Genomic DNA, 21,058 nt, shown 5'->3' with positions numbered 1-21,058 from the left:
TTTCAGTTCCCACTTGAATTCGCCCAATTTTGGACAATGAAATTGGACAATGAAATTGTCTATAATTCTGACTGTATGTTTGAGTTTATTGACTTTAAGTTTGAAGCTTAGTTATGCATTTTCATTTTAGTTGAGGTTGGAGCTTTAGAAAGACCATTTTATTTGACTAAAAGTAGCCCTACACAGACTATGTGTGGTTTTTAGAATAAGAGGCAAAGCTGCCTGGATGGATTAGGTGGTTGTATACATATCCAGTCTGAATTGATTCAAAGCGGTTTTTGCAAAGGATATTAGAATGGACACGGGACATAGCTAGTATAAAGCCTGCCTAAGGATACATCCTCATGCTTTGACTATAGCTTAAATACTTAATAAAAAAAACAGTTTTAAAAGATGAAACATGAAAACCGTCTCTGATGTGTTTGAATTAATGAAGGGAACTGATAAAATGACCTACACCTTGTTAGAAATCCACTCTGTTTGAACGCTTATACGATACTAAGTTAGAATTAGTCCTAGAATTTCTTAGATCATTTATTTATCTGTTTTTGTGGTAGTAGGTTTATGTTTTATATGGTATAAATAATGTTGATGCCTTTTGGAAAAGAGATAGTCTGCAGTAAATCCACACAATTGCTTAAAAAACATCTTTCTAGTTGTATTGTTCATTTAAATATCTTTATTGATGTGATTTAAATTCCCCTGGCAAGTTTATGTTAATGCCTAGCTGCAATTTAAGTTGTGATTATTTGAATCACACACTTTATTTTGAGATAAAATAACAACAAACAAAAGAGACAATGACTAACAGAGAAAGTCACCCTGTGACAGCATTCACTTTGACATCCATCTGAGTTAAATTCTTTGCACATTCTCCTGTGTTCCCTTGCTTTTGTAAACAGTTTTATCTGCTCGTTCCATTGCTGCAGGTAAATTCACTTCCTCTTTGTCTGTGTTTGTGCAGGTTTTTGGAGATTATTATCACTTCAGGCACCATGCCGTGGCGAAGAGGGCATTGTCAGGACACAAGGGAATGCACGTCAGACTGGAGAAAGAAACACAGGTGGGACCGGTGTCAGTTCTATCACAGTTCACTGAGGCACTCCTTATTGGCAAGAAAAAGCCGGAAGACAGATTGGATTACACAGTGAACTTGTGTAAATCAGCAGAGGAAAGGAAGCCAGCATCGATGACAGCTTGTCAAACATTTTTTTGTTGTTTTTTTGTAATCCACACTAGTCTGTCCATCTGTTCCCCTGACACACTTCGGGGCACCACATAAATGTAATTATGTTAAATATGATTTCTCTTTAATTGTGCTTAAGAACTGATGTTGCACCAGAGTTACAGAGGATGGTGATTATAATTATATGATATTACTCTATATGTAACCAAAACCTTCTTAGTTTGTGATATGTGGTTCCACAAAGAGCAATATTGCCAAGTAGACGAGGGGAAGTTGTTGTTTTTTTCTTCATCTTCTGACCAAGAGCCAGAAAATAAACCTATCAATGTTGTATATGTACTGCTGCAGCACAGGAGAAGTCTGCTATTCTCCTACAGTCACCAGCCCCATGTATTGATTTTATTTCTCCTCCAAATAATATAGTATTTTTCTATTTAAAAAAAATAAATTTTATGTTGTTGAGGTTTTATACATCCTTTAGATAAAACTGTTGCAGTTTAAGTCCGATATTGCCCAAATATTCAATTAATTTAGATGTTTTTCTTCTATATTTCTTTTCTAAACAATAATTTGAACCTTATTCACTATTTAAGCTGCATTTTGACATTTTACATAGGATATTTGTCTTGGAGTTTAACTGGCTTAAACTATAGTTTGTGCATATCGAGGAGAAATTGCCCTGATTAATTTAGGCGGATCTGTTCACCAACTTGTCACTTAAGTGTTTTTTTAGTAAAAATCCCAACCAAATCTGTTTTTTTAAAGAAAGAAAAAAAAGCTCACTTTTCTATGTATATTTCCAAATCGTTATAAAATCAGTTTAGACAGCCAGAGCCTGGGGGTGGTTGGCAGCACAGTTGGAAAATGGGGGTGGAATCTTCAACCTATTGCATATTTTCCTGCAGACAAATGTAAGGTCTTTACTGAGTTTTGTGAATGTTTTACATCAAAAGAAGCCAGTTCATGTGAAGCATATGAAACTAATGAAAACTATTTAATAGCACTTAACATTAGTGTTGAGAACCAAGTAATTAAGGATCCTATTAGGAAAAATCTGCTCCTTAAATTGGCTCTGTGGCCTTGCTATTAGCATTCTTCAGTTTAAGAGTCCTAATTAGATTTCTAATGGGCTGTAGAAGTGTAGATCTCTTTTCAGGTGGAATGATACTATGTGTGTTTGTTCTAAGTATCATGTAGACTGAAGAAAACTGAATACCTGTTGTCTTATTTCCTCTTTTGAACCATGTTGGATACCAAACCCATAATTTAAAGGCCATGTGTCTTCTGTTCTGTCTTTTTGAGTAAAGTCTGTAGAAATACATATTTCACAAAAACAAGGAACACAACTTTCTTTTTCTCTGCACAGACAAAAAACAATATATTAGTACCAGAAAGCAGATAACATGAAGGATAGCGTCTGACATTTATGGTATGTTTATTTTTGTTTTGTTTTTTTAAAGGGGGGTCTGAAGTTTCCAACTATCCAACTATCTTTAAAGTTCTTTAAAGTTTTGATCATGTTTTCAACTAGGGCAAAACAACTTTGCCAAAACTCTAAATTGTGATTTTTTTCCAACCAAATCTTTGACTTTTCTGCACTAACTGCAGGATTGTACATGTCTCTTTCCAAATATGCATTGTTAAATGAGCTTGAAAGCTGGCTTGAACAGAGTAGCAGGACTTTTCTGTTACTATTACTTGCACTCATTGATCAGCAAGTTCAGAGCGACTTCTGTGTGTCTAGAACCCCACTGTAAACACATTACCGCCACATACAGTAAAGGGCTAAAATTAGAAGGTCAGAGTCTACCTTTTGTTAAATGTATTGTGACCTACTGTAAATAGACCTAAAGTGTCTTCATGATTTGAAAATTGAATTGTGGAAAATTATGATCACATTTCAAATGTAATTAATTGATCACCCTGAGTTACAACGACAAGGTTCTACAGGATTTTACTAGGTAGCGTCTGGATACAGCTACAGCTCTGATTTTGAGCAGCTGGAGCTGAATGCTTCACAAGCAACTGACACATGAGTTGGAAAATCTGAACTTTTGCTGCTCCATCCACCACAACAACCAATCAGAGAGGCTTCCTTTTGTGACATTGATGTCTTACTTGGATATGTGGACACTGATGTGAGTCAGCAGGTCGTTAATGTGGGCTCAGGTGAGACGATAATATCTTAGGAAGCAACCCTCATCCACAAACAGCTCTTGGAGTAGATGGTGAACTTCTCCATAAACTGAACACTTCAGAAGTATCTGGTGAATCCAGACCAAGCCAAGCCACTCTTTAGTATACAGATTACAATATCTAATGAGGTGACTAGAACCTGTATAAACCTGAAGGTGCCGTGAAACTGATTATTAAAAAGACTGGAGACATTTAGGTGAGGCACTAATAGACAGACCATAACAAAAACTAAGCTACAACATAAAGGTAGATTATTCAAGATTTTAACCCTTGCAGAGAACCAGTATTTATTTCTTCAAAATCCAAGCTATTTTTGTTACCCAATAGCCATATTTGCAGAGAGAAAGTTGCGGTTAAAAAAATAAATAAATGTAAACGTTTTTCAATAGTATTTTTGAAACAAGCATCCAATCTAAGCACAAAAACAAGCCATTAACAAAAACCTATAGGTTCAAATAAAATCTGGAGAAAACGGAAAATGAGAAAACATTTTTAAGAAAGCAAACGTAGACAGACCAAGGCAGATGCTTCATTTAGCTTTTTTCTTGTTGCCCCCTTGCTGTGCTAGCCTCTCAAAGTGGTGACTACATCTAACTATCCCACTAGAAATGTCTCCGACCCACAGAGATAGTCCAAACCAGATGCTGTTCCTTCCCTGTTCCTTTGTAGATAGAAATATGGCATTAATTCTCTCCTGTGAGAACTAAGCTAACATTGCGCATCAAAATAACACATCAAATATAAATCCCTTTTATTGCCCAACAATGGGGAAATTCACTCTCTGCATTTTAACCCATTTTAACCCATCCCCTTTGGAAACAGTGGCCCCTTACATTGGCCCCTTGATTTTACATTATTACATCATGTTCTACTCAACCATATTAGTTTAGTGTTATTTGGAGCTGTTCCGAAGATATTCGGTTTTGTAATCCAAGTAACTTCTTCCTATGGGCAACAACTTGAAGGCACATCATCCGCGTGCGCTGGCTACCATTCATTCATCCTGTCTGCTGAACTGAAGCTAGTTTTACTCACATTCTCGAAAGATGTCTAGTGCTACTACCACGGATGATCTCGCTCTCGAAATGGAATTGAGTGATTCAGATTAGCTAGCCAAACGAATTGAAGGGGTAGAGCGTAGCCGCCTGTGGCCCGGGCTGCCTCTCACAACTCCAGTCCGGCGTGTGATTGACGTCATACACAGTTTGTTTTAAAAAAATAGATCTATATTAAAAAATATGACCGCGGATGTCTTGGGGACCTGTGATTCGCCTACATGTTTTGAATGCTGGCATTACATAAAGAATAAATTATGAACAGTTTAGTTTGTGCCTTCAACTCGTTGCCCATAGGAAGATGTTACTTGGAATACAAAACCAAATATTTTCGGAACAGCTCCAAATGACACAGAACTAATATGGGTGAGAAGAACATGATGTACTAACATAAAAACAAGGGACCAATGTAAAAAAAAAACAAAAAACGGTGTTCCCTTTAAGGGTCTTGCTCAGGAACCCAGAGTGGAGGCTGTGGGGATCAAACTGGATACTTACAACCTTCTCAGGACACAAGCGCACTACTCTAACCACTAGAACAAAATTCCCCATACTGAGTGGCAGTTTTTCTAATTTTTCTTTTTCCATCTTAAAATAAGTTTGTTTTTTTTTGCTTTCTCATAACATATATCATCACGCCTTTCTCCCTGCGTCAGTTCCCAAAAAACAAACTGATGCTGATTTATTTGAATACGTCTCCACCCTGCATTCTGTGTTTTTAGCCTGCGTGCACATACCTACCCTGTTTCTTTCAGTGTTACTTTCAGGGAACAGCCAGAATCACGCTGTTGCCATTTGCACAACTGAGAAGAAGGAAGGAGCTGTGGAAATCACTGCTATAAAATATATCTCAAACAGCACCCATAACTGCTTCTAAAAACATGGGTGGTTACTAAATGAGATCTAAGTTTTCACATCTGCACTAAGTGTAGGCTGAAAGGATTTTGTTGCAGCTTTTTCGAGTCTCTCTCTGGTAGTTGAGGAAAGTATTTATGGTTTGACAAGCTTGAAAGCTTCAAGGCATGTTACTAAGATATGGTGACATTTATTTTTGGCATGTGTCTGCCGAAATATCATTGAGCTTTCCCACATAGAGAAGTCTGTTGGTGTACTGAGAGAACACCATATCAATATTAGTAATTAGATTTGTTTTCATCTTTCAAAAACAACCTAAAATGAGAGATCAATTAGGTTTTCGCAGGGCAGCGGCAGATACAATGATTTTGTCATGGTCATACAAACGGCTTAATAATGTACAAAACATTGTTATAGATAGCCGTGTTGCAGCAAGGCAAAAAATGTACGATGAGCAAAGCACAATTGCTGCCTAAATTACAGGCTTGATTAAAAGTTGATTGTTCTCTGCTAGTAATATTTGTCAAGGACCAGAAATAATCAACAAGATGCACATGGATGTGATATAGCTTTATCTATTTATTGTTTTCTATGGAACAGGCAAACTGAAACACCTTGGAGTTTGGAGTGGAACTTGTTTTGATGCTGCAGCTTTAAAGCCTGAAGTTGTGTAAAAACATTTTTGTTGTTTTAAAAGAGAGTCTATAACAGAAGTCAACAGTTCAAGTTAACTGTGTATTTGAACTGTAGTCCATGGAGGGCAGTATGTTTTTGGCTGTGAAACAACAACTTGCACAAAACATACCTCCACATCTACACCAAAAAGCAGGAAAAAATACTCAAATCAAGGCTGCTGCCAACAGAAACGACCCCTTTGCAGAGTTGAGTGAGGGCTGGGCTTACGTGTGTTTATTTAAGTTCATCTGTGTATTCATTTGGGTCTGTGAGAAGATATGTTCCGCAAAGTAAGAAAGAAAAAAGGTTGCGCTTCATGTGGTTTTAAGAAAACAGATTTAGAAAGGCAATAAAAACAGAAAGGTTGGATTTGGATTAGTCATTGCTTTGCTTTCAGCTTGTTACAGTGTTACCTCCTCCTAATCCAGAAGCTGCATTTCATGCAGCCACCATTGTCTCCTTCCTTCTGCCTCTGTGGCACTTCCAATGCCGCTTATCATTGTCCCCTTTGAATAATCACGCAGTGGCATGATGGCAATGGCAGTTGCATAATCTTTTACCATTATATTTGTAAAGGTCGTTTGTCATCTTTCCTCTGCACACCCATCCACCCAATGAGGGAGAGAATTGATTTGTTTCGGGTTGGCTGCTATTGGTTGTCGTATAAAATATAGTCTAGGACAGTTTCCTGCATACAGTGTTTGAGAGAATATTTTCATGACTCTTTCTTCCTCTCCTGAATATCTTTAGGCTTACGACAGTTTGCAGAGGTCAAACTGTCGTAAGCCTCACACTCTCAGTCTGATCCTGAGAGTTCAGTGTTTTCATTGTCTGCAAAAAGCGAATGCAGATGGTATTGTTCAAAGTTCATTATTAATCTCAAATCTAATATGGAAAGCAGAACTAATATTCCACTACTTTATCTCTCAGCTTGCTGATCATCATAGCTTGTTTCTTACATCCAGCCTTCAATCTAATTTATATTTAGTATATTTTGGTTACCTCCAAAATATACCAAATATAATGATTCACAATAGGAAAAATGTCACTCAACAAAAGTATTTGTGCTTTCTAGAAATTAGTACAGAATATTACATGGAAAACTTGGTGTATGGAAGGAGAACAAATAACGAGGAAGGCTTATCCTTTGTTGTATACACAAAGGATGGCCTCATTCTCTTTTTTTATGACCGGTTAGTTCAGGAAACTAATTAAAAAGCAAATAAGTCTCATCTGGATTTAATGTTCAGTGCTCAGAGGACCTTCTTTTTATTTTAGCCACTAAATAGGGATTCAGCTCAACAAACAGCACATAATTTAGTCATCCTTTTTCTATTCTTTAAAGTTACCTTTATAAGTACGTTTTCCAAAATTCCATTTATGTATTTGAGATCTGTTTTTTTTGTTCACTAATTTTTTTTTTCCATTATAGTAGGGAAATATGAAAATGAAGTATGTAAAACCATTTATATGTATAAACTTTATTCTCTCCCTCATTATCAATTCATCTATCAATTCATCCATCAATCTATCTGTCCAACCTTCTATGCATACAAATTTTTTTATTTTTATATCCTGACCACTATACAAATATCATTCATAAATATGCAGTATAGTTTTGTTTTTACAACTGGGATGAGAAGGATTGGGAACTGAAAGTATAGAATTCTAGCAGACCAAATATTTAGAGTACTGTCATCTAAAGTCTTAAAGCCTTTTTGTCGTCAAAGGTGCCTGGTCACTAGTATTTGTAAAATTTTGAACTGTAAGCATAGATTTTGTCTTGTCTTCTTTCCCCCCATTATAATTTTCAGTACTCAAAAATGTTTTTTTAGCCTTTCTGCCGTGAGAGTGAATTCAATAGTAGGCGTAGAGGAAACATTGCCCCATGTGTGAGGTAGGAGCCTCCACAAAATGTGTATTTTTAAAAGACAGATGAACAAGCTCAGAGTAACCATAGCATAATAGTTTGCTATTGGTTAACATTACTACTCACCATATGTAGTAATTGTAGATGGTGTTCATCAGAGATTTCCAAAGGTTTGCCAACATTTCCAAATTCGGAATACAACAGAGACACTTTTCTGTAACACATCCATTTTTTTTCTGGTATTTAGTGAAAAGGTGTTTCAGGTCAGTTTGACCTTTTGACCAATTTAACAAAATGTCTCCAGGTATTAATACTAGACACAAGCCACTTTTTGTATCTTAGAAAAAGTCAGGTACAAAGAGCATAAGTATGACGTGAAGAACGAGGGAAACTATTGGCACCCTTTGAAGCGTAGTTCTCTGTTGTTACCTGAATGAATGGCTGACGGGTCTCAATGGAAAAATAATTAGTTTTTTTTTCAAACCTCTTCTTAAGTCGTCAGCACTGTGGTTCTACTCAGAGTCTCCTGTTAGCTCTTTGGCATGGTGCGTTCACGGATCAGAAAGCAATTGGACGGATCAGGGCAGGTCTAGCTGAACATCCTTTCAGAAGACTTTCCTAATATGGAAGTATGAAAAAGTAATCTGTGTGTTAAACAAAAGAATTAATGGACAAATGAGACATCAGAAAACCTAATTAGGATTATATACAAATTTGGTTTAAGTCTGTACAGCACATGATCTATTATTAGAAATAAGACTTGAAGGAAAAAGTACAATGATGATAAAAACAACCAAACTACAGCATGCAGGTAATCCCTTTTCTCATTGGTGACTGAGTTAGTATTTTGTTGCACATACATGCATAGACATACAAGCCAATACATCTACCATCACTTCTGTGTGGAGCTGAAAGTTTTAAAATTGGCCATAGGTTATAAAACAAGCATGGCTGGTCGTTTTTTCTCTCTGTTTGATGGACTAACAATCTTCCCACAGAGTGTACTCCTGCTCTCACTTACTGTCAGCTCAAACTCACTGAGTTCCATTAAGTGGGTAAAGTTACTGATGGATGTCCTTTTTTCATCTTACAACAGTAACACAGAAACCAGCCAAATCTCTGGATCTCTTGTTTCCAGTCGATTTCTATCAGAAACAATAGAAGCATGTTCCGTCCTTAATGATCAAACACTTAATATCCTCAGGAATCTTTGCAATAGATGAAGCAAATATTTTATCATTCATGCGAATTCGGATCCCATGCTTAGACCTCCCTCTGATTTCATTTCATCACTTCTTTGTGCTGTGATGTATGTCAATTCCTTTTCCTCACCCTAGACCACAGTTTTTTTTCTCCCTGTTATTAAATATTTTAAATAGTTTTGCTTCGGAGGATACGGTTACATTTGCAATGTTTCTGGAGTGAAGGGGCTCACAGAAGGCACTATGAAAGACCCAACTGTTTCCCTTATTCTTCCTTTCCGGAAGGTACAACAACCCATTACATACAGTAAGGGTGGACCTGTTTTCGGTTCAATTTGCAAGTTTTCTAAGCTTTTGTTGGGCTGTTCTATAAAGACTTGAACTCATACCCTATTCCAGACAAACATCTTCATACTGTACTTGGAAAATAAAGTCCAGTGGTTTACTTTTAACTTTTTTGGAATAACTATGACATGGATGATCTTCCCCAGCATACAACAACTAGCAATGGGCAGTATATTACATGCTGGCTTATACTATATGTACAGATGGCCTACAGTAACTGATATCTGGATCAATGACCCTTAGACTTTAGTGTGTTCTCCACACAGCTGTCACTTTTGTTGCCTATAACAAGGTGATGGCTTAATTCTGTCTGTGTAAATTAAATGACATGTTCTCTGTTTCTGATGATTAACTACAGTTATTGGTAAGTATTGACATTATAGAATATACTTTAATATCCTTGTTTTACATCAAGAACACTTTCAGTACTTGAGCCATTGTCCCCCTGGATCCGAGAAATGAAGCAAATTAGATTTCCTCGTCGTCTCTGTTTTTTTTCTCTGGAGTTATTACGTTTGAACCCAACTGGGGCCATGTTTTCCCCGTCTCTTGTCCTGTTTGACACTGCAGTCACATCTGAAACAGCAAGATTAGTAACAGCAAATATGATGTGAGGGCAGCAGCGTAAACTGGGAATTTTCCTTTGTGCGTGGGTTTATTTATTAGTATGCTCTTTGTGTGTGTGTCTGGGTCCTCCAGGTCCTGTGGGCGGAGCAGCAAGTGGTGAAACGAAGAAAGAAGAGGGACATTTTTGAAGACCCCACAGACCCAGATTTCCCCAAGCAGTGGTACCTGGTGGGTTCAGGCCTTTTTTTCTTCTTTTGATATATGATTAAAAGTTAACAGCAACTGACAGCATAGAAGTGTTGTTTTCATAAACTATGACGTAAACATTTAGTTAAAAAATTTTATTTTTATGGCGATAATGAAACGGTCACAAAATAAAAATGGCTCTTATATGACAAAAACTGATGAGACGTGTGTTAGTTTTTGTCTAGACTAGATGAAAATGATGGACAAACAAATCAATGACATTTCTACCTATTACATATCTAATCTCCAAGTCAAAGGTAAAGGATCCTCAAGACTGCGCCCAATCCTGTGCATATTTGGCCCCGCCCGCCACCACCTGCCAGGGGCCTACAGAATTGTTGGTCAGAAGGATCTATGGATATACTTTAAATATGATCAATTCAAAACAAAATCAGATGTAAAGTATAGACAGATGGTAAATGTGCATGTAAACACGGACAGAAAATACCATCAGCTGCACCTTAAGGCTCTCTGCACTGACATTCCTAGAAAGATAAAGTCCTGTCAACATTAGGCTAAAGCTGGCTGAGTTGGTTGCTGTAACATTAGTTCAGTCGTTTTGTGTGTCGCTGTAGAAAATAGAGTGATTTATAGTTGGACAGCAAGTGGAATTTCACCAAAGTTTACCTCCTTCACTATGTTCATTTTGTCATCCCCAGTGGGTATCTATCATGTGTGTAGATCTTTTAATCTATGCTCTCCTGTGTTAATGATTCCTGTGATCCAGACAGCAATGGTTTGATTTAATCAGTGACCTTCAGTCTGTAATTTCAGGGCTAGTTACGTTTTGTTAATCATTTTGATTTGAGAACGGTGAAGTTTACAGATCTCAGTTTTTTTCTACTAAGTTTGAACATATGCAAGTTCCTTGTAGAAAATAAAGGAGTCAGTGAGAGGGAGACTGAATGAGGCATGAATGGCATGAATAGGAGATGATGAGGAGGGACGGATGATGATTAAATCTGCATTTCTCCTGCTGTATAAGCTTTTAGCTCCAAATGTTAAAAAAAATAATTCATGCACATTTTCGTCTAAAACTGAAACTTCTGAAGCTGCCAAGAACAACACTGCAGTATAGTATTATCAGCATAAAATGAATATGAAATCCCAAAATGACACATGATATCACTGTCTGTATATTTTGTTTAAAGTCATAATTATTAGAGCAGAGATCTGTGATTTTATTTTTTTCAACAGTGCATTTATTTTCATCGGGTTAAAATGTCATATTGCTCTTCATATATTTTATCACTGTACTTGAAGCTTGTAAGCCATACATCCCCCCTCTTCATCACCAGCAAGGCTTTAAAACAAAATTCAATACATCTCAAGATGTTTATCATATAAACATGATCTGTACATTAAGATTCCTTTTGGTGCTGTTGCTATGTCTATTCCATCATTCATAGTCTGCTTAGAATTGTCTGAATTCCCCTACTAATCTCTCTTTTTTGTTCTTGTTTATTTACCTGAAACTGTCCCTGCAGCCGACCAAACATGACATAAGACAACAGTGGATGGAAGTCCTGAAACCACCTCTGACATTTAGCATTAGACTTTTAAATGTCTTGACTGTCTTAACATTCTTTTCCATACAAAGTATTCTACACAACTCTGACTTCAGAACTAAGAGGATTATAAAGCTTCTTGAGTCTGAGGCGCATGCCACTGGAGCTTTGTTGGCATCATAGCCATTTTACAGTACAGTGAGAGCTATTGCTGAGCTGTGAAGAATATCATGCCCCCTTAATGATTTCTCTTTATTGCTTTTTTGTCAGGCTTTATTGATTAAGCTCATCAGAAAAAGAGCTGTGCCTTTTTGTTCCTTTTTAATCAGCAGATGTTTTTGCTGTAAAAATCTCCCATCAATGTCATCTTTGCCTATTCTCTTTCTTACTATTAAAACACTGACCTTACCTGGGCTCAGCTGGGTTTGTATTGCTTTTGATCTTTATTTGAGTTCTTTTTTCACTTTTCTGGCTAACAAAAGAATGCAATCTTGAAGACTACATTTCTCCTTCTTTTCCATCTCTTTGGACCAATATTTATCATGTTGATTTCTGACCTTTTTTTAGCGGACTTCATCTTGTCTAACAATTTCTAAGTAAATGATTTCCTGATACAAGCTGGGTGTGGGAGTCAATTCTTTAGTCACCTTATTGTTTCAAACAGTATTAAACATTAAAGTGGTGAAGGCAGGATATTTGTTTCTATGGATACTAAGATAATAAAGTAATTTGAGATTTCTTACCGTCCCCCATACACAAAAATAGTTTAACATGAACTAAATGACACATAAACACTGTAGTAATCAGTTGGATCAGTTCATTTATTTTGGGGTAATGTGCTTCGTACTTTATCAAAAATAGTGTTTCTATCTTATTTTGTCTCTTTAATATTAACCATATATTGTGTATTTTATTCCAGCCGTTAATACAAGGACATTGGTATATTTGCCTTATAATTAAAGGAAATATTTCTCATACAAAATGTACATGGAATGGAAAGGAACATTGCAGTGTGAGAAGGTTGTTTTATTCTCTGAGTCTATATGATTCTATCTTTAACCACCTCGTCCACCTACAGTGCTTACTTTTCATACCGCTCACTGTATGACTTTCAGCAGCCACTCTATCACCCCTATTTGTGTTCCTCTCCCTCCACTCTAAAGCTCACACACTGTTATTTACGTCAAGAGCCAAATATTTTCAAAAGGACTGGTGAATTTCAACAGGTTGCCTTTCATTTTGGCTACCTTTGTGTTAAACATTGCTGCGTTTTTGGTTTTCAGCCTTGTAAGTAGAAGGGTGTTGTTTTTTGTTGTATTTTTGCAGAAGAATTGAGCTTTTCTGTCAGTGACAAAACCTATCTGCCAGTTTTTGTTTGAGAAGAGTGGCTCTAAGCAAACTGACACCTAAACAAAAGACTTTTGTTTCTTTCAGTCCAATCCAACACATCAAGACTTGAATACGAAAGCAGCTTGGGCTCAAGGCTACACTGGGAGAGGTGTTGTGGTGACCATCCTGGATGATGGTATTGAAAAGGACCACCCCGACCTCATCAGCAATTATGTAAGTGGAAAAAATGCTAAACCTAAGCTACAGGTGCAACTACAGCTGAATTTGTCAAAAATCAATTAATACAGTCGATTTTTTAAATTAACGGTGAGAAAAACAGAGAATGCCGCTGCAGGCTTGTGCAGAGCCAAAAGCTATGCACTGCTTACGTTTTGGTTGAAATGTTAATTATGAATACGTTACTTCTGTCTCAGCAGACATGTTTTATTTATTGTCAGTGTAAGTGTACGGCTAGGATTATGCATTGAGCATATTAACAGGTTAGTAACATGCTTGTTCATTGTCATGTAGCTGCTCTTCACGCTGGAATAATCAAACCAGCTCTACTGGAGGTTGTTGTTAAATTAACAACTTCTTACAAAAATTAATTTACACAATGTTTATATGTAATTAAGATTTTGAATAATACCAAATTGTTCTAAAGAATCAATGTTCAGCATAAAATGATCGAAGCCAGGAATGATTAAGTTGAGTGTTTCAGTTTTTGAACAAGAGAGCACATGGATTCCACATTACACTGAAGATTCTACAATAACCCTGTAATCTAGCACTTTGACTCTAAGGAACCCTGTTGTAGCAAACTGACTGAATCTTTAAGCTTTCCTAAACCAGCAAAAGAAACAAAACCTGCTCGGTACTGCACTCCACAGTAAAATATAAAATATAACATAATTATTTATTATGTAAAAGCTAAATGCCAGTCCCATTTTCCACTTTATATAAAACATGTACTATTTTAAATGTCAAAATTTGATGCTAGAAAATTGGTCCGTACTTTTGTCTGTTCTAGTTTAGACAACTGAAATGCTGCTCTTGCCAAGGGACCAATTAGTTCCCAGAGCAACACACAGCTGGCTCAAAGCTGTGCAGCCAGAGTATTGACTGGTTCTGCAAGGAGTGATCACATATATCTCCTATGCTACCACACTAATTTGTCTTCCTGTGAAATTCTGGATCACATTTAAAATCCTACTTATCACACATAAAGCCCTTAATGGCCTGTTTTCATCTTACATTAAAAATCTCATTATTCCCCATCACCACCCCATAAGTCAATACTCTTAGAGCAAAGGATTTTTTTTCTCTCCCAGATTTCCAGGCCCTCATTGGGAGGCAGAGTGTTAAGTTCTCAGGATTCTTTCCACGAGCGTTTATTTTTAAGATCTCATCCAAAAGTCACCTGTTGTATTTTCTTTATATTTCCATTTATTTCTCTATATAATTGGTCGTGTGAGAGGTAGCTTGGGAAATTAGTTGTACTCTTTTATAGGTTTCTATAATAGACCAAAACAAAGTAGCTCAAAATTGTAAAGTGAAACAAATTTATTCATTGCTTACCTCCTAATCGATACTTTGTTGAACCCAATATGCTGCCATTACAGCTTCAGATCTCTTGGGATATACCCCCCTTAGCCTTGTACCTATAGAGACTTTTGTTTATTTGCAAAATACCACAAAGTCTTTCAGATTAGACTGAGAGCTTTTGTGGACATCACTCTTCAGATCTTATCATGGATTTACTTCAGATATCATCTCAAAAGAATCAGTATGTGAAAAAGTTCCATCTGTTTTTTTCCTTCATTCCAGAAAAAGAAAGTCCTAAATTATATAGAATCTTCACACATTAGGATTATAGGCTCTGGATAATAAATTTTGGTATCTCAGTAAATAACAATATTGTGAAATAATTAAAGCATAATTACAGAACGTTGAGTGGAAGGAAAATGTTGGGTTGGAAAAGGTGGAACAGGGACAAACTTAGCCCAGAAAGGAAGATTAAGCGAAGCCCATTCAAGAATGCTGAGGCTTCATAGGGAGGGAGCTGAGGCTGGAAGCAGTGCATCAAGAGCCATGAGCACAATTCTGCACATAAGCTACATTTACTGCATTCCTTATGTAAAACAATCGCTGAACATGCGACGAAAAAGACTGGACTGCTGGTCAGTGGTCCAAAGTTACTTTTAAATTAGTGTTTGCATTTCATTTGAAAATCAAGATCCTAGAGCCTGGAGTTAGGGGCAGAGAGATCTAGAATCCATGTTGCTGGAAGTCCAGTAAAATTAGAAAGGTCATTATTAAAGGCCAAACAACATAAGCAAGATAGAAAAAGACTATAAATACTTCACATAGGTTTCAAACTCAACATAAACCTTATCAAATATGTGGTGTTCCAGAAGGTTATTTAAGCTTCAACTGAAACTAAATCCATTTTATGTTTTCCAATTTAGCTTAAAAACAGTAAGCGGAGGCAGACACAGTGATTGAGGCTGAGTGTGAATGCAGATAGGATCTATTTCAGTAAAACAGGTGAAACAATGAGAAAAATATGCAACCTGTTATATTTACATCCCACTTGTTAATTCAGGGGCCAACAGTGGAAATTTTTACCATGTGTAACTACCTTTCAGTGGGGAAGCAGGAGTCGCTTTTTTCTCTCTGACTGCAGAACAGGCTGCAGCGTCTGTTTCTGACGGTGCCTTGGAGAAGAGAGGGGCTTGCTCAATCACTTCTCGCTGAAGACACTAAACTCTACTGTTTCACCCTGTCGCCAAAATCTACAATAAGATTTGTGGCTAAGTTGCTAAGGGGTCTGAAAAGGCCCTAAACATAGTGCATATCGCATTAAAAGTCAGGGTATGGGCATAATTCACTTATGTTTCCACTGTCAGTGGTGAGCTTTTTTTTTTCTTCACACTGGCTCTCTGCTGTCAGGGCTGCAGCTTGTTTACCTACCTCGGTGAGCCGATGACAGTGTTAATGGCGTATGGTTTGCATTTTCACAGTCCAAATAAGGAGGAAATGTGTTTAAAAACTGCAACAAACTGGCGACCTGTCCAGGTTGTACACAGCATCTCACCCATAGATTACAGAGATAGACACTGGCCCCAATGCTTTATAATATCAGTGACTTTAGAGGCAGGCCGATATATCGCCATATTCATTTTCACTGATTATTGGAGCTGCTGTTTTATCTACTGGTGTTGGTTTCTGTGTTTTGTTAAGTTAGGACATTTTAAAGCTCTCAATGCTTCCTTCTGCTGACAGGCTTTTTTAAAGATACTTTCATTTTTCAGTGCCAGTTGGCACCTGCCCACACTGCCAATGCTACCATAAGCTGGGTCAGTGGTCATATTGTTACTGCTCTTGATTTGCCAGCAAACCTCCCTGACCCTAACCTCTGTTAAAGCAACCTTAAAACAACCTCTCTCTGCTGTGACATCAGCCATATTCTGGAATATTCTGGAACATCAGCTAATCTACAGCTTAGAGAACATGCTTAGATACACTAAGGTTATCAGCAGGGGTGAAAGTAGATTGAAATTCTTGCCAGTACTATACAAAAAACGTTTATTGGCCTGTATTTGTTTGTTACATGCATTTTTGATTGAATTTTCTTTTTTTCAGATTTATAACAATATAACCTATATATATCTATACACATATCTATACACATATATATCTATACACAAATCTATCGGATTTCTGCACAAGCACAGTTGGTGGAGCAGAGTTTGCCAGAGTTGAGTGCGCATCAGACACATATTGAATAAGCATGGGTGAAATTTAACAATGGCACATTCAGATCATCAGGTTGGTTACTGTACCCCCACTGGCACAAAATAGTAGCCAGCAGCTTTTACTAGTATGCAGTATCAGACCGTTCCATTTTATTTTCACCCTGGTTATCAGGCAGATCAGGTTTGTCCTTAGGATGCCCCCTCTAACCCCGACTACAGGTGTAGGAGACAGAAGGTTCCCGGCAAAATTAACAACTGCATTTTACAATGTTCTCACACCACCCATGATGCTGTGCATGATGCATGCTAGGTGCAAAAAGTAGCATAATCACAGTTTCTTTCTCCCAGCAGCTTTAAAATTTTAAATCCATTACTTTTCAGTTTGGACAGTTTTTTTATTCTTATAAAAAAGTCTTAAACCGCATGACATATTATGTGCCTCCAAATTATTATGACAGTCTAGACCCCTCCCATGGAATAAAGAAAAGAAGCTGATTTAATTAATGCCTTCTCATGCATTTCTAAATAGTTTTTGGTGATTTTCAGGTTGTAAATAAACAGGTTAATTGTTTTTTTATGCCCAAATATCTTTTACATTTAAGATTGTCTTATTCAGTTGATTTATAATTATTGTTAATAACTGTATAGTTTCTTATTTTTTTGTTTTTATGTATTCTTTCCTGTTGTGAATTGGCTTGCTTTTATTTTCCTATGACTTTATTGCTTTGTTAAATGTTTTTCCTACTGTGAGACAATGACAATATTTCCTTTTTCATTCTATTCTACTCCTTTCTATTTTCAGAATCAGAAATACTTTAACAATCCCAGAGGGAAATTACTTGTGTATATATATATATATATATATATATATATATAGCATAACATTTCTGTTTAAAACATCTTTACTATTAATCTTATTTAATATTTTAATACTCTGAAACAGGTGTTTGGGTTTTGATTATCTGTAAGCCTTAATGCCATAATTTTTTGATGAATAAATATAGTTAATTGATTTTACCTTTGTAAATGAGTGACAAATAATCTTGAACTTGTTCACTATATTCTATTTACGATTAAATGTATTCTGTTCTCAATCACATTGCTCCTGGGGCTGCTTTTTTTCTTGCTGGAATGGGAATTGTTCAATGGTTTTCTCTCTGTATTATCCAGTCATTTGTTCCTTTATCTTGATCTAGCTTTCCTGTCCCTGAAAGAAGAAGCATGATGCTGCCACCACCATGTTATAGCACTATGACTGCGTGTTTAGGATATTACACTGTAGTGTATATGTTTAAAAAAGATTTTTATATCATGTCACAGCATTATTTTCCACCCATTTGCTGTGGTCCTTAGATGGCAGAAGGCAAACTTTAAATATCCTTTATATTTCTTATTACAGATTTATTTCCTTCCATATGTTATTAAAGATTACATTTTTGGAGAAAACTTTTATTCTTTTAGCTATGGATCTGCTTAGTGTACGGATAGTTACCTTCCCCTCAACAGTAATGCATTACTTATTGACTCTTACATAAAGTCTTTATAGAAATAGTTTTATGTTTTATATATCTACAAAAATAAAAATTGTAAAGAGTATGAATTTTACCAGTGAACAATTCTACAATGCCTGTAATCAGTTTTCCTTGTTCTTTTAATGTGTTCTTTTCATCCTTACATCTATAAAAGATTTTGGATTGCTTTGAGCTCAAAAAGCCCTGTATGAAAGAAGCTAATTGATGAAAAAGAAAAGTGGATAACATGCTGTGGATTATGTGTAGCATACAGCTACTTTTTATACATCCAAACAATTTTCAAAATAAAAAAATCTAGATATAAAAGGGTAGAAGAAGGTTAGTTAAACTCTTGAGGAGAAATTAGAAATAACTTGATTGCTATCTATTTTCATGTCTCTTTTAGGACCCTGAGGCAAGCTACGATGTTAATGATGGAGATGCTGACCCCCAACCAAGATACACACAGCGAAATGAGAACCGGTAATTCAATAGCAGCCACCACATCACATAAATAACTCATTCTGCTTTCAGTATGGGAAACACACTCATAATCAGAATAAGGATTTTACAAGGAAGCCTTTGTTTTTTGCTAAACGACACTACAACATCAGCGCCTTGTAGTTCAAGCTCTGGCGTAGGTAATTACTTTTAGAAACAGCATGTTTGAAAACACTGGTCTTTTCTTACAGCTGTATCGGTAAACAGTGTTTCCTTTTTTTTTCTTTTTTTGTATCCGTACACAAGCCCTGCTGCTTTTGCAGCCTTTCTTGGTCGAGTCCTTACAGCCCTGAAGCAACATGCTTGCTGATTTTTTATTTATTAATTTTTTTGGCCTGGACAGTTTCTGTTTGTTTTCTTGCCCCTTGTGATAACACTGTTCATTTCCCAGCCTTTGGTAATTATACTAAAACATGTTTGTCCCAATTAAATCATGCAAAGCCAAAGCTCCACTAATGACCAATCTGAGCTATACATGCACTCCCTTTTTTACAAACACTGTGGTCTCCTGCTGATGAGAAGCTACTCCCACCTCTCCAATGCTAAGAAACATTCTGGCCCATTCTCTATTTTTTTAAGGAAGCCTCCCTCTAAGTCTTTTTGTTTTTTCAATGTCACTGTATAAAAATAGAACACGTTTTACTGTCCAGACTTTGCTCATCATTGGTCCTCTATAGAAAACTATATGCCACCACTAGTTTCTCTGTCTGATTTCCTATTTGGCTTATACACTTAACAGCCGTTCAAATTCCAGATTCGGTGTCTGTCTCTGTGAGACATCACAGTCCACCTGTCCACCGATGTTCCTAATGTTTCTAATGGTGCTCCTAATGGTGTGTTCACTTTGGATTAGAAAAGGCAGATCTTTGTAACAAGCATGGTCGGCGCACATTTGCTGAATCTAAAAAAAATACAACCCAGTTTTAATGGGTTGTATTTTGTCAAACCAGGCACTCATAATGTTCATATATACTGTTACCGTGCTCAAATTACTATTCATGCTTTTCTTATAATTATATCCATTTTTGTTCTAGATTAGATTTATACAATATATATTTTCTAGAGCTGCAGTAAAACTCCTGAGCCATATTCGAGAACTCTGTATAGATTTTTGGACAAGTTGGCCATTAAATAAAGAGTGGAAGCAACTGACTAAAATGGCCAGATCACTAACTACATGTCCTGCAAAAAAGAGCATGGCTGCTACGTTATCTGTCCCAATTGAAAGGAATATTATTAGTATTAAGTATGACGCTTGCAGAGAGTCAGTATCTTCCTGTGGATTTGCATATCCTTTTCTGTTTTGTGTCATATTTATTAGCTCTGATAAATAGGAAAATGTGACAAATTTTAGTTTATTTAAATTTAAAAGTTGGGATTTAGCTTTTGTCTTACATATATTACTGACCATTAACCTAGAAACAAAAAAATCTGCTGTTATTAAAAAATATATAAAATCTGAAGTTGCATTCTGCTGTCTGGTATGAGATTGTTAATGGGTATGTCCCAGTTCAGGGGCTGCATCCTTTGAAGAACACAGCCCACCCAGACCTCGAAGGCTGGAAGTGATTAACGTTGATTTGGGACGGTCTAGCCTCCAGCAGCCAGCCTCATTCTCACCTAAGCGTAACTTTGGTCACCTAGCAACCATGACACCGTGAGGGATAGATTTATGGAGGCAGTTGAGTCCGCCTTTGCTTTTTTAATATCCTTTATCCTAATATTAATATATTACATTTATTTTTGAAGGAAAAATTAAATTTAGACACTAAAAGTTTCTTTTGTCATTACTTTTTTATGGCTTGTCTTTACAGAAAAACAAAAAACAGTACAATATAGGCCATATCACAGCAGTTGATATGAATTAATGATTATTTAGCTGAAAAACATTTTGCTAGATGTGAACATTTTGATATTAGCTCAATGCAATGTAAGTTTAGCCTCCATCTAGTAGTTCAACACAGGAGAGGGAGGGAAGACAGTCTAAAATCTTAGCAGCTGCCAAAGCGAGCTGGAGTCAAGAAATATCAAACTTTTTTTTCTCTTTTTTTTATTAAGTTAATTCTTATTGAACAGAGTTTTTATTTGAGTTGAACAAACCTACAGTGTTGCCTCAAAAAATCTTTATTTTGGGTCACAGTTGGGATATCACTTCCAGAGCTTAATCAGTCCACCTCGACTCGCACTGAATCATGGGAAAAGTTTGGCCATGAATGATAACCCAGAGCTATCCTTCACAATGGGCAAAATAAGG

General features: G+C 36.5%; 1 protein-coding gene across 1 annotated transcript in view; it reads left to right on the top strand.

Annotated features, from left to right (window-relative positions):
- furin (furin (paired basic amino acid cleaving enzyme)) overlaps window positions 1-21,058 on the top strand; it is a 151,436-nt gene that overhangs the window by 60,530 nt on the left and 69,848 nt on the right. Inside the window, exons 3-6 of the mRNA XM_015404466.1 lie at window positions 965-1,063; window positions 10,084-10,179; window positions 13,140-13,268; window positions 18,710-18,786. Of these exons, the coding sequence (XP_015259952.1) occupies window positions 965-1,063; window positions 10,084-10,179; window positions 13,140-13,268; window positions 18,710-18,786 (401 nt within the window). The remainder of the gene's footprint in view (window positions 1-964; window positions 1,064-10,083; window positions 10,180-13,139; window positions 13,269-18,709; window positions 18,787-21,058) is intronic.

This window comes from Cyprinodon variegatus, unplaced genomic scaffold (assembly GCF_000732505.1).
Source record: "Cyprinodon variegatus isolate N-32 unplaced genomic scaffold, C_variegatus-1.0 Scaffold35, whole genome shotgun sequence".
Taxonomy (NCBI): Eukaryota; Metazoa; Chordata; class Actinopteri; order Cyprinodontiformes; family Cyprinodontidae; genus Cyprinodon; species Cyprinodon variegatus.
This window is presented reverse-complemented; position numbering and strand designations above follow the sequence as displayed.